We start from the raw sequence: 14664 nt of genomic DNA, 5'->3' as shown, positions 1-14664 counted from the left end.
AGAAGAAGGAAATACAAGTCTACTCAAAACTCAGACAGCAGGTATAGCAATTAGTGACTAACTTCCCCCTATACATACAACGAAAGATCCCATGCCCCTGCCATTCAGTCATGCATTTTTTTTCCACTCTTCCCTGTACTCGGCCCTCAGTGGTGGTCTGGGTGCAATGATAAAACGGGGACTACAGAGTTGGTCCTCACATGCCCTATGCTTATAGTTAACTTGTTCTGATACAGAAGTACACAGACAGAAGAAATCAGAGCAACAATAGAAGTCCCTAGCCAAATTCTGTTCTTTGAAAGTGTACATTACACATGCCCAATACAGACAAACAGGGAGAGACTGATAAAATCAAGCCCATGATGTTGAACTCTGGTGAGTTTCACAAAGAAATAATATCTGTTGTGAAAAGGAAGTTCTGCACCAAGTAATAAATTCATACATGCCTGTATGTGTGTCTGTCTGTGTGCATGTGAGTTGCTGTGTGCGTGGATCAGTCTGTGTTTGTTTGCTTGTGGGTGTAGGCAAACTATAGTTTTGCAATAATACTCAAATGCATGTTTGTTGAGAGCAAGAAAGAGAAATAGAGAGTGTAAGAAAATCTAGATAGAAATAATCTAGAGAGAAAGAGAGCACAAGAGAAAGAAAGTGCATGAGAGAGTTTAGAAAAAGAGGTACAGATATTACCTAAAATGACCTTTCAACAAAAACCACCATAAAAAAATATTACCAATAAGTTTTATTTATGTTTGTGACAAAATCAGTTTTGAAACCAATTTTAAATTAAAAAAAAGTAAAACATAAAACAAGAAAAATTATACCTAACCTGTTATAATTTACATACATACATACACACACACACACACACACACACACACATATATATATATATATATATATATATATATATATATATACCATATTCCAAAGAATGTTAAAAGCATGTAACTTGTTCACAATTCAGGAAGCAGTACACAATTTACTGTCACGAAATCTGAGGCCAAAATAATATGCTGACATTTCATGAGGTCTGATGCCACACTCTGCTCTCTGTGAACACGACTGCCTGTTTTTCAGCTAGAGTTGTGTTCATCAGAGAAAGGTTTTTATTGATTCTATCTCTGACACTGCAGCATGACATTGACAAGCAGTATGGCAGCACAGTCGCCATTCATCTTCCTGGGTGCCATATAGAATCTGTTGGCTGATCCTTGACACAGCTTGACTTGCTTTTTTTTTTTTTTTTTTTTTAACTTTTTTTCTTCAAGATAAAAGAAAAAAATTCCTACGGTATGTTTCAAAACTGTTACCCATCAGCTATCCACTCATCATCATCTTTTCACCCATCCAGCTTTAAGTGTTTGATTTAACAAAACATTAACACTGTTTCTTGTTAATTAAATCTTACCTTCAGGAATATGGAGATCATATCTTCTGGTTCGCTCTTCTTCTTGACATTACTATAAACATGATTGTATCTTCTTAAAAGCAACCATTCAAAGAAAACAAAACAAAACAAAAAAACAGAAGAAGGCATGTTCCTCAGAATAAAATAAAGTGAAACTATGCAGATATGCCGCTGAAAGTCATCAAAACTCTTATCTCCTACTCTTAGATAAGTCACAGCACAAGATCAAACTGTCTATGTCAGCATAGTGCACAAGGCAGAAAATGTCATTCAAATTTTTTAACAGAGGTTATCAGAAGGTGACCCATTGCCACCTTTGTCTTATTTCTTTTACTAACATGCATGAATCCTATAGCTATAAAACTGGTATCTTGCATGTTAAGTGAGTAAAAACATAAACTTGATTAGTATACTTTAACCTAACATGACTGTGATCTTAGTTAAAAGCATGCATTTTGTTCACAAAGTCAAAGAGCCAGTGTGTGTGTGTGTGTGTGTGTGTGTGTGTGTGTGTGTGTGTGTGTGATTGTACATATCAGCAATTTGTAGTATTGTCTTGGGGGGGGTGTGTGTATGTCTGTTGTTTTCTCATTTACAGAGGTATGTTAATATCCACTCGTGTATATATAGATATATGTATTGTTTCATGTGAGGCACGTGGAGCCCACTATACTGGGACTTTGTGCCATAATAATAAGAATAATATTACTAATGATTAGCATTTATATAGCACTGAATCTTATGCAGTGACAAATCAAAGCTCTTTCACACCAGTCATTCGCACATGTGCATAACTCTAAACTTGAAAAACTGAAGACAATGAAGAGGCAGGAGAAGGAAGCTATCATGGAAAGAGGTGGGTTCTTAGGTCCTGAGACAGAGAAAGAACAGTGACCAACAGTGGAGTGATTGAATCTGAGTATGCATAAACATAATGGGCCCGAAGCTGATCATTGAGAGTGAGATGGGGTGTACAGGTTAAGACAGCCACAGAGACAGGAAGGGGCAGATTGTTGAATACATTTATAACATTGAGTGCTGATCTTGTACTTTAATCTGCGTGAGACAGGAAGCCAATGGAAGTATTGCAAAAGAGGAGTGATGTGCTCAGATCTTTTCTTTCTGAGAAATAGTCTGGCAGCACAGTTTTGTATGCGCTGAAGGGACTAAATGGATGAAGCAGGCAAACCAGACAATAGAGAGTAACAGTCGTCAAGGCGAGAGAGAATGAGAGAAACAACCAGTCCAGATGTTGCATCCGTGAACATATATTTCCAAATGGAACTGATGTGCCGCAATTGACAATAACAGGATTGACAGGTCTGACTGATAAATTTTTGCATGGAAAGTGTGTAGTAGACAGACACAGACAGAGAGAAAAAGTAATAGCAGTAACACAAACAGAGAGACATACTACTAGCAAACACACATTCAAAAGAAACTGATTTTTTTAAATCAGCAATTTATAACCACTTTCCTGTTGTGTATAAGTATTATCCTCCATTGCTATTACTATTATTATTATTATTATTATTATTATTATTATCATTATTATCATTATCATCACTATCATTATTTATGTACAAAATAATGAGATCAAGACAAATCAGTTGGCAGAATACATGTAAACAAGGCATGATTAGAACTTTGTATTTCAGTCCACATATCAGTTACAGACATGACTCCAATGTTGCTGTCATAATTTTACAGCATATCACAATAATATACTGCATTGTCTAAATATTGGTGTGCACATGCAAAAAAGTGTGTGTGTGTGTTTGTGTGTGTGTGTGTGTGTGTGTGTGTGCGTGCATATGTGTGTGTGTGTGTGTGTGTGTGTGTGTGTGTGTGTGTGTGTGTGTGTGTGTGTGTGCTCACACACACACACACACACAAACCTGTATTTATGTGTATGATAACCTTTCAGTTATTTTACAATATATATATATATATATATATACATACAATAACACAGTGTGCATGTGTGTGTGTGTGTGCTCCCCCACACACACCTGAGTTTATGTGTATGATAATCATATCAGTTATTTTACAATATATATGTATATGTCTCTCTCTCTCTCTCTCTCTCTCTATATATATATATATATACATATATATATATTATTACACACACACACACACACACACACACACACACACACACACACACAACAAGACAGTCTTACATTGACTGAGTAAGTAAATGTGGTATGAGTCAATGAGAGGGAGAGGGGGGAGTGAGACAGCTCGTGCAGATACAGGAAAGAGAGGGTTGCATTTACATTCTTACGAAGCCTAGAAAGCAACATCTCCAAGTCAATACCCATAAGTAATGTATCAGAAGACTTGGCACCCTCTACAGCAATGCAACAGCACTGTTCTTTTTTTTCTTTTGAGAGTGTGTACACGCAAGCTTGCTATCGTAACCCTTACACAGCAGTCTACACCCAATAAACGGAAACAAAACGGAGACCTGCAACTCACCAGTTTTCTAAAACAACACGTCACCATCAACGTGTTTCAATTTTCCTTTGTTTCACACAGGCAGATCAGTTTAGAAATGACGCTCCGCGAAGACATTGTTTTGGTCACAAACGATCCGTCTCTGACTCTTCGAATCTCTGTTGCCAAAGCACGCCGGAAAAAAAGGTTCAGACAACTTCGCAACTGTAAACGAAAATGGTCTCCCCTAGTTATGTTCCGGTGCATGTGCACCTTTAAGCAAAGCTACGTGCAGTACGGCAGTTTGAGAAGAGACCTCACGTTCGTGCCCACGGTGTTGTGAAAGCCCGTGGTTCAGGTCACTGTCGTCTGCTGTACTTTGAGACCGACCGCATTGTTGACAAGCAGCATAAGCAAAATGGCCTCACGTCTGAAAGTTGTGTTCGCTCACCTAAGTCCTAAGGATGGAGAAATTGTATCCTTTTTATGCGTGGATTTTTGTTTTAGTACTTATTTCGTTTTTTATCATTTTTCAGCAATGGTGAATGTCAGTGCCCACCACGGGCGTGAACTCATTTCATTGTAATAATGTGTTGGACGTGTAGAGGACGCAGTATACTTGGTCTTTATGTTTGACTTGGTTGAGTTTCACTCAGTGAAAATTATTAAAGTTTATAGATTATGTTCTTAGTATTTTGTGCTTCTAATAGTATTTCCTTGTATTGTTGCTAATGTTGTCCATGATGATGATCAGAGCGATTGTTACCAAAAGAAAAAAAATGTTGTCACATTTTCATTATTGAATTTATATAAATCCTACAAGTTCAGGTTTATCATGTTACCATTTTATAGTAAAATTTCTTTAAAACAGTTTTACCCCCAAAAGTGTTGTGTTTACGTGCACAGAGATTACATTAAGTGAAAGACCAATCCATGGCTTTATTAATCTATTCTGTTTTAGTTTGCTTTTTAAAGGGCATTTATAATACACTAAAATCTAAATGTGTGTTAATGTATCACAGTATGTAGGTGTGTGTGCTTGTGTATCATTTTCAACAGATTTGGTGGATCTGCATGTGTTTTGACGTTTTACTTTAAACTAATAAGTATTCACACAAAAGTTTCTTCTACAATCAACATTGATTAGTGGAGTGATAGCCTAGAAATAACGCGTCCGCTTAGGAAGCAAGAGAGTCTGAGCGCGCGGGTTCAAATCCCAGCAGAGTCACCAGTATTTTCTCCCCCTCCACTGGACCTTGAGTGGTGGTCTGGATGCTAGTCATTCAGTTGAGACGATAAACCGAGGTCCTGTGTGCAGCATGCACTGCGCATGTAAAAGAACCCACGTCAACAAAAGGGTTGTCCCTGGCAAAATTCTGTAGAAAAATCCACTTCAATAGGAAAACACAAAATTGCAGGCAGGAAAAAATACAAAAAAAATGGATGGTGCTCTCAGTGTAGCAACGCGCTCTCCCTGGGGAGAGCAGCCCAAATTACACACAGAGAAATCTGTTGTGACAAAAAGCGTAATACAATACTATACAATAATTGATATTGATCAGCTGGGTATGTAAGCTCTATATGTATAGGATAAGAGGTCAGAACAATCAATAACACATCATACACGTACATCATTGGTTGCAATTGTTGCTTAGATTACCCATATTCACATAAATCAATGCAGCTACATCAAAAAAATTATATGATATTCTAGTTTACTACTACAGGTGTTTTGTTTTTTTTGTTACCATGGAATATCCAAACTTAGGATTTGGCATTGTTGTTTCATAGTTTGGAAGGTGATAGAATATTTGTTTTTGTACTTTATTCCAAGTGCAGAAAAAGGACTAGGGGATGGGAGGGCGTGGATGCATGTGTTTGTGTGTGTGTACATGTGTTTAATAGGTTATGAGCTTTTAGATTTGTACATGCAGTTAATCAGTTAAGAGCTTTTAAAATTAATTTTTCAACAACTAATGAGTAGTGTATTTAGAAAAGGGAAGCAAGCAGTAATAATGATTACATATAGTAATGATGATAACAGCAATAATGATGAATATGATGAGGGTTACAGGTTAGTATAAATCCTTTATAGTAGTAATGACATTGACATTAAAGGTAATGATGGTGATGGTGATAGCAATAATAAGAAATGCATATTATAAACAATATTCAATATGTGAGTGGTGCGTGTGTGTGTAAATTAGTGTTTGAGTGTTTGGTTGGATGTCTGTGCAGTTGTCAGTTTAGTGTTTAAATGCATGTTTTACGTGCTGGTTTTTATATTTAGCATGTTTTACATGGAAAGGCTTTATATGAAAACATAGTATACAATATCCACCCCCCACCCCACCTTCACAATAAATTGTGTATCTTTAACCAACATCAGCATTGTCAGCCAACCTCAGCCATGAACATCAGCAGCAGTGGCTACGGTCTCCAGTACACTGTGGACAAGCCGAGTGCACTGACCCAAGAACAGCGCCAGTTTTACGAAGACAACGGCTTTCTGGTCATCCGTGGATTGGTCCCGCAGCAAAAACTGGATGTCTACAGGTGGGGTTGGAGAAAGAATGGGGCTGAGAGAGGGCAGAACGCGCAGAGTGACAGACAGACTAAGAGAAAGTGAGAGCGGATTGTTGTCACAATCTTTTCATGGACGGGTGCAGTATTGAGTGGTTAAAGCACTGGACTTTCAATCTGTCCTGGGTTTGACTCTCAGTGATGGCACCAGGTGGGTGAAGGGTAGAGATTTTTCCGATCTCAGAAGTCAGCATATGTGCAGACCTGCTTGTGCCTGAACCTCCTTCATGTGTATACGCTCAAAGAAGATTAAATATGCACATTAAAGATCCTGTAATCCATGTCATTTGGTGGGTTATGGAAACAAGAACATACCCAGCACGCACACCCCTGAAAATATATGGCAGCCTACATGGTGGGGTTAATAAACAAAACGGTAATACACGTAAAATGTTACATGTCTGTCTGAGGTATATGTGTGCATGTCTGAAATCTGATTGAATGACACAGGAAATGAATGATGAGTGCCCAGTGGCAGCTGTCAGTCGGCTTTAGCCAGGTAGGCAGCCTGTTGTGCAAATGACCCTTTGTATCTAAAGCGCTTTGACTTGGAGCTTGTTCTCCGACCGGGGATGGGTGCTATATAAGTATCCATATCATCATCATCACTCTTTTTCGTTTTTTTTTGTTTTGTTTTTTGGGTTTTTTTCATTCCCAGATCTTCATAATATCTTGTTAATTCTCTCTCTCTGTCTCCATCTCTCCCACTTTCTCTCTTTGATTTTCTCTCTTGTATTCCTTTCATTATGTTGTGTTTTATATGTTAGTTATTATTCATGATATATAGAAAAGTACATGCTGTTTTGATATGATTTTTTTCCTTTCTTTTCCTTCTGATGGATCGGGAAAAAAAAAGCATTGCTTTGCTTATTCAGTTACTGTTCAGAAAATGAGATGTATTCAACTCATTTCTTTGCTCCCTGTGCAGGGAGCGTTTTGGGGAGATCTGCCGTGGTGAGGTGAAGGTGCCTGGCATCACCATTATGCGTGACGTGGCCATTGCCAAGTCAGAGTTTGTGGAGGGAGAGAAGGCCATCACCAAACTGCAGGACTTCCAGAATGATGAAACACTCTTCAGTTACTGCTGTCTGCCAGAGGTATCAGTTTTGTTCTTGTGTCTGGAAATTTCAAGTAATGTTTCAAAGAGCACTGAAGTATGTGTCAGTTTATAGTTTTGTTTCTCATTCCTTGTTATTATTATTATTGATACTTATACAGTGCCTAGCTTTGATAAGAGAGCAAGCTCTAGCTCTTGACAAACATATGGTCTTTTGTACGACAGGCTGCCTACCTGGGTAGAGTGAATTGACAGCGGCATTTAGGCACTCATCATTGTGTTCCCTGAGTCATTCAGTTGGATTTAAGTCATGTGCATGCACACACATGTATATTAAATTTTGATGTTGTGTCTTAAGATTTGAGAAAAAAAAAATTTTTCTAAATCCAAGAAGCAGTTATATGTCATTTCTTCTTTTCCTTGTGCATTCATGGGCTGCAACTCCCACATTCACACATATACATTTACATATGGGCTTTCAGTGTTTCACTGTTTTGACCCTGCCATGTGGTCAGCAATACTCCATTTTGAGGGGTACATATCATTTCATTGTTTTGTTTCTCATTCCTTCAGTGGTGTAGTGGGGAGCTATCCAAGCGGAAGTCATTCAGTTGTATTGAAAAAAGTTACATGTTTCTAGTTACATATTTACATTAAATGATTAATGAATTCAGTCGTCAAAAATAAAGCTGGTTAAAGAATGTTTTGAAATCTGCATTGGTTTGTAATATGTGAATGACAAAGTGTAAGAATTGAAGCTGAGCATTGTCTTGTTCTGATTGAAAAACCGGGAGGGAGTGGCGCCAAGCAGATACTTGGGGGCAAGGGAGGGGAAAGGTCTGGACAGGTAGGTATTAAGGAGGGAAATGTGAACAAAATGTATATGTGTGTGCATGTCTGTGGGTGTGTCTGTGTGGGTGTGTCTCTGCGTTTCTGTTTCTATGTGTGTGCATGTGTCTGTGCGTCTTGTGTGTGCGTGTCTTACATGTGTGTGATTGTTGTCCCCATCAGGTGTTGCAGTATGTGGAGAGCATCATAGGTGATGACGTTCTGGCCATGCACACCATGCTAATCAACAAGCCACCTGATGCAGGTACACTTCATTGCTTCCCTTCTTCCTCTTATGTGTTCATGGGATGCTATTCCAATGTTCATATGTTCACTTGTATGTGTGTATTGGTGTGCTTTTATGTTCATGACAGTTTTTACCACCATATAGGCAGGCGTACTCCATTTTCAGGTGTGTTCATGGTGGTTATTTTCTTGTTTCTGCAACCCACCAAATGCTCTCGCAGAATAACTCATCCATATCTATACCCCGTCTCGCCAGCTCCGTTCTTCCTCTGATACTCGACTTCTCAGGATACCTCACGTCAGAAGTAAGACCTATGGACACAGATCGTTTTCTTTTCAATCGCCAAAGACGTGGAACAAGCTCCCTGATAACCTCCGTCATTCTGATTCCCTCGCATCTTTTAAATCTCGTCTCAAAACTCACCTTTTCCCTCAGCAATAAGTTCAGTTGTGGCAGGCCCACAACTACATGCATGTATATGAATGTGTATTGTGTGTGCGTGTGTTTATGTAAGTATGTGCCTGCCTATGTGTGTGTATGTGTTAGGGTAGCTGTTAGATACACATGTATGTTAAAATGTATGTATGCAGTGTGTGTGTGTGTGCGTGCGTGCGTGCGTGCGTGCGTGTGTGTGTGTGGTCACATTTTGGTGTGTGTATGTAACATAGATATAATGTTTTATGTTATCAAAAGCATTTTTGTAAAGCACCTAGAGCAGATTTCTGGATAGTGTGCTATATAAGTATCCATTATTATTATTATTATTATTAATAATATGCATATTTGATATACTTAATACTGTATGCATATAGACATGAAGCACGAGCATGTCTGCACACCTGTTGAACTTGTAGATTGCAGGAATACCCATCCTTAACCCACCAGGTGCCATGAACAGGATTTAAACTCAGAATTCAAAGACTGAGGGTCTAACTCTGTAATCACTTGGCTCTTGTACCCATCATTTCGTTTTTTCTTGTCATTAAAAAATATATATATATCAGATCTCTGTGTTCTTCCTACCATGACAAGATAGTTGGCAGGAAAACAAACCCAGTAATCTGACCAGCTGCTGTGGCAGAGTGGTTAGTGTCACGGACTGACAGCTGGGAGGACAAGGGTTCGAATCGCAGCGGAGATGGGTTTTTCAGCCTGTGGCCGGCTCCTACCCAGAGTTAAGTGTGCTGTGGGCTAAAATGGGGACACTGGGACCACACAGTTGAGTGTCATCCACTTAAGGATGCGTCTTTAAGTGTATTGCTCAAATTACCTGACCAACACTGCAAGTATCTGTATCTCTCGTGCCTGGTTAACGCCGGGATATCATTATGACAGGAAGCGTAGAGTACAGCCTTGTCACACAGTCCCAAACCAAAATGGACCTCCATAGCAACATCGTCATCGTCATCCTCCTCCTCCTTCATCATCATCAATATAAACAAAACAGTCTCAAAGTCTGTGGCCTTTCATGCCCTGCTCTCATGGTGACCTCAGTTTCGATACCCCTCCACTTCTGTGGTTGGGATGAGTCCTGTCAATGTCTTCAGCGTTGGCAGATTCATGGGGGGCTGTTGTTTGAGGGACATGGTGGCGGTCTCCACTCTGGGAGGGACGCTCACTCAGTCTGGCTCCGCGACTAAGCCATTATTGTCATTAGTAGAGGGCTTAGTAGGTGGTGTCCAAAGTACGTTGAATCAGAACAGGCACCACTGAACACCACTGAAGTGACTCAGCAGCAGTGCAGGATCTCCTGTGGTGTGTGGCCTCCTGGCAACATAACATCAATGGTTCCCTGCGGACTGCCGATGGTGGAACTGTGACGGATGAACCCAGGTGTGGCCGTGTATGGCGGAATCTAAATGAGCGGCGTGGGAGTAATGCCACTGAAAGGGTGCAGATGATGGGGCAGCCAAAAAAAAAAAAAAAAAAAAAAGTAATCTGAGACTCCACTTGGTTCTCCACTGAGACTGAAAACTAAACATCAACTGATTGTTTGTTTTTTCTTTTGTTTTTTCTTTTTTATCTTCTTTTTTGTGGGTTCAATGGTGCTTTGTCATTTGTTTAGAAATGATCATGATCAGAGAGAAAGAGAGGGAGAGAACAGACGTTCCCATATTGAGATACAAATTAGGAGAAAACCTTCATCACCATCTGAATAAATAGATATGGACACAGACAAATTTCATGAAGTTCAAAGCTTGTATATTTTGGTTCCAAAAAGCCTCCAACCTGATTTTTGTCAATGGTAAATGTTACATTCAAAAACAGGTTAATTTGTGTGTGTGTGTGCGCGCGCTTGTGTGTGTGTGAGCACAAATACATGTTTTCATCGTACATCGCCAGTTCTTTCTTTTATTGATCACAGTTGCCTTGGCATATACTGTCTTCTGTATTCCATCTTTCGCCTGTTTGTGCTGTTAAGATACAGCTTATACTAAACACTGAAATGACATGTAATTCTTGTTAAAAATATACTCAATATAAATGAGGCATTTGAGTTACTTTTTGATGCAAATGGAATTAGTTAAAAGATGGGTTTTACTCTCGGAGTCTCTCTCTCTCTCTCTCTCTCTCTCTCTCTCTCTCTCTCTCTCTCTCTCTGTCATTCCCTCAGTTGTGTGTTTCTCATCTATCTATTGATCTATCTATATCTTTTTTTTTAATTATATAGAATTTTTTTTTTTAATATATAAACGATTTTATTTTAATATGTGTATGTGTTTGTGGGTGTGTGCTTGCTTTTTATCAGGCAAAAAGACATCTCGTCACCCCATGCATCAGGATCTGCATTACTTCCCCTTCCGTCCGGCAGAACGCATTGTGTGCTCATGGACAGCTATGCAGCGTGTGAACCGGGAAAATGGCTGCCTGGTGGTGGTGCCTGGGACACACAAGGGGAAACTTCAGGCTCATGTGTACCCACAATGGGAGGTTAGCACCTTTCAGTTATGGGGATAGCAGCTGGAATGGATGCAACACCTCTGATTCAGATGGATTCCCATAGCACGATAAGAGATCATTTATTAAGATTTTAATTTTGTTAAGACTAGGATTCCTATTTAGATTATAATATCACACGTTTTCTGTCAATATCTATTCCATTTCTTCTTCTGCATCCTTGGACTGCACCTCCCATGTTGGCCCATATGTACCCGAGTGCTTTTGCGTCTCAGGCCATTTTTACCCTGCCCTACGAGCATACTTCATTTGCTGGGTCATACATTTTGACTTTGTTCTTGTGTCCATAGGCTGACATTGATTATGGGATTTTTAACATTTGTATTTGATTATCTGAATGTGTATACACACGATGGAAGTTGAGGCAGTTGCAGGTATCCACATCTGTTGAACTGGGAGATCAGAAAAATATCCACCTGTAACCCACCAGTGACCAGGATACAAACCCAGGTCCCTCACATTGAAAGTCCAATGCTTAAACCACCTGGCTATTGAGCCTGCCTTAATTCAGGCTGAAATTAGTTTAATTTTGGTACCAAAAGCAATGTGAGAAGAATAGGTTAAATCTGAGAAGTGCTGTGATGATGATCCAATATTAGAAGCAAGAAGAGATAACTGCATACAGAAGTCTGATGAAACCTATGTCTTGACTGCAACTACAGTAACACATGATGCTAAAAACTTCTGACACTGTCGCATTGATCCCACACATTGATTTCAAGGAACCAGCTGTCTTGGCATTTTCTGCAGATACTTATGCACTGTTAAAAAGTGTTTCATCATTGGTCATTTCTTCATCACAAGTTCAGACTGAGTTATTCTTTTAAAGTGAAGACTGTGAGAATTGTTTGTTTCACTTTTATAGATTAATCAGCATTATCTCAACATAAGTGAGAAGTATCATTGTTATGTATCAAAACATTCTATTTAAAATAAAAAATTTAAACCCTCTGAAATTGTCTAAATAATATGTGATAGTCTACAGAAAAAAGTTTGAGGTTCAGGTATGTTTATCAGTTGTTTTTTGTTGTTTTTTTCTTACAGGCGTGCAGATGGCAAGATAATTATGATATGGACTATGTACTTGAGTTTGAAAGTCTATCTGAAAGTTCTTAAACTGATATTGAAATGGCAGTGTTACTCACTCAATGTGTCATGCCAATGATCATGCCACAATGAGAGGAGGTAAGACTGAACAAAGTTCTTCATGGATTGTAAATAGCAATTACCAAACAACTTTCAGCACACTCTTATCAGTGGTGGTTTATCGGACAGTGACAGGTTTCGTTATCAGACTGTTCAAAGTTCAAAGCAGATAACCAAATATCTAGATTCAGTTTATCAAGTAGTGTAATACTGTATAGTGAGCCACCATCCACCCCATCAGTTATCACCATTGTTGCCCACAGCCCAGCCAGACACACAGGGCTGTGTCATGCCTGTAAACACCATCACTACTGATTCCACACAAGCTGAAATAAGATAGATATGGAAAAGGATAATAAGGCACAAGTACATTCATGCAAACAGATAGACTAGGATATGGCTTTGATGTCAACCATTCTGTCAATATTTTGCAAAAGGATAAAAAAAATAAAATAAATGAACCTGAACACAAACATAAATGAACAGAATACTCAAAATTATCTATGAAAAATCTATCTGTGCAGTATGGTTTAACCTTTAGCAGTCATACCTGCCATCAGTGGCAGACAGGTATCTCTCTTCCCAGCAGAGGCACCTGTGGCAGGCAAGTAGAATCTTCCCTGCTGTCATGCTTGTTGGTCTCGGCAGGAAGCAAAGTAGTCTTCAATTTCTAGTGTATAGTTTGGGTGAACTGACTCAGAATTAGTTTTCGGGATGACCTGGTGAATTGTATACCTTGGTTTGGATGCTGTGCGGTGGTACTGGGTGACTACAAAGAAACCAGCCTCTGAGTTTTCCCACTACATAAAGCTTATATTTCCTGTGTGCTCTTTATATTGATACCAGCTAAAATTCTGTCAGTTTCTGGCTAGGTACAGTTAAGAAAAAGCAAAAGGGCCTTCTAAAGAAAAGGATCTTTTCAAGGGAAAACAAACAGTATCAAGATATATGTAGTATTGTACAAACTGTCCAAATTCATACAAAGTATACACAGGGACAAATGACAAACATTTTATTAAACCAGGCTTTCTGGCCATGTCAAATGGTGGGAGTGAGGGCCCACAAGGGGGCAGGCATGATGCATTAACCATTCTTTATTTTATATTTGCACACATTCAGCTGACATTCGAGACACTTTCCAAACATAAACTATCATACAAGCACAAAGAATACAAACCATCATATAAGCATATGTTCATTGATTGAGATACTCCATTTGGACAATGAGTTGTAAATATGCTAACTTGTTTTACCCCACAAGTACATGCCTGCTACAACTCCCCTTGCCCACCACAGTTTAAAACAAAAAACAAAAAAAAGAGGTGGTTTACTAGAATGGCGAAAATCAATGGAGAATTGTTGATCTGACAGGTTCAACAAAGCATGGCTTTCAAGTTTCCAGAATCTGTAAATGGTTCAGCTTAGAATGCCAACTGTACCAAGCAAGATAAAACTAAATTAGAATACCGTAAAGTTTGGTCTATTGAGCGCACTGGTATATAAGCCGCATCCACTAAATTTTGGAAAAAATTGAACTTTATACATACATAAGCCGCACCGGTTTATAAGCCGCACTTATTTCCCGTACCGGAACACATACTGATACTAAGAAAAGCTGTTGATACTGTAGGTTATGAAATAAACACAAGCGGGAACAACACAAAGAAAAGCAAGCGAAAATACTGCTAGTGCCACAAAAAAAAAGAAAAGAAATAAACACAACAAAAATAAGATCCATAATTTAGGGATAGTCACATTTATTCAACGTCATCCTGCTCACTGAATCCACTAAAATCTTCATCTTCAGTGTCCGAGTTTAAGAGAACCAGCACAGCTTCCTCCGCCATCTTGTCACTGACTTAGCCTCGCTTTCACTTCATGAAGGTGGAGGTCGCTGCTGGTTCGTCACTTGCACTGTCATCTGCTAGGTCAATCGTTTAATTTGAAGGCTGCATCATAGGCATAACATCGCGTTTTCGGCATGATGAGGATGTA

General features: G+C 39.0%; 2 protein-coding genes across 3 annotated transcripts in view; one reads left to right on the top strand and one right to left on the bottom strand.

Annotated features, from left to right (window-relative positions):
* The window catches only part of LOC143299539 (protein tyrosine phosphatase domain-containing protein 1-like), a 36443-nt gene extending 32413 nt beyond the window's left edge, over positions 1-4030 (bottom strand). Inside the window, exon 1 of one of the 2 annotated variants that reach the window (XM_076612810.1) lies at positions 3893-4030. The gene's annotated coding sequence lies outside the window, so the exon portion shown is untranslated. The remainder of the gene's footprint in view (positions 1-3892) is intronic. The other variant, XM_076612809.1, reaches the window with a different exon arrangement.
* A 105-nt stretch (positions 4031-4135) lies between these two features.
* The window catches only part of LOC143299796 (phytanoyl-CoA dioxygenase, peroxisomal-like), a 16484-nt gene continuing 5955 nt past the window's right edge, over positions 4136-14664 (top strand). The window contains exons 1-5 of the mRNA XM_076613233.1: positions 4136-4325; positions 6240-6406; positions 7362-7530; positions 8502-8583; positions 11315-11496. Coding sequence (XP_076469348.1) covers positions 4269-4325; positions 6240-6406; positions 7362-7530; positions 8502-8583; positions 11315-11496 — 657 coding nt within the window. The 5' untranslated portion in view covers positions 4136-4268. The remainder of the gene's footprint in view (positions 4326-6239; positions 6407-7361; positions 7531-8501; positions 8584-11314; positions 11497-14664) is intronic.

The sequence above is a fragment of the Babylonia areolata genome, chromosome 25 (genome assembly GCF_041734735.1).
Source record: "Babylonia areolata isolate BAREFJ2019XMU chromosome 25, ASM4173473v1, whole genome shotgun sequence".
Taxonomy (NCBI): domain Eukaryota; kingdom Metazoa; phylum Mollusca; class Gastropoda; order Neogastropoda; family Buccinidae; genus Babylonia; species Babylonia areolata.
Note: the sequence above shows the minus strand (reverse complement) of the source record. Positions and strands in the feature narration are given on the sequence as shown.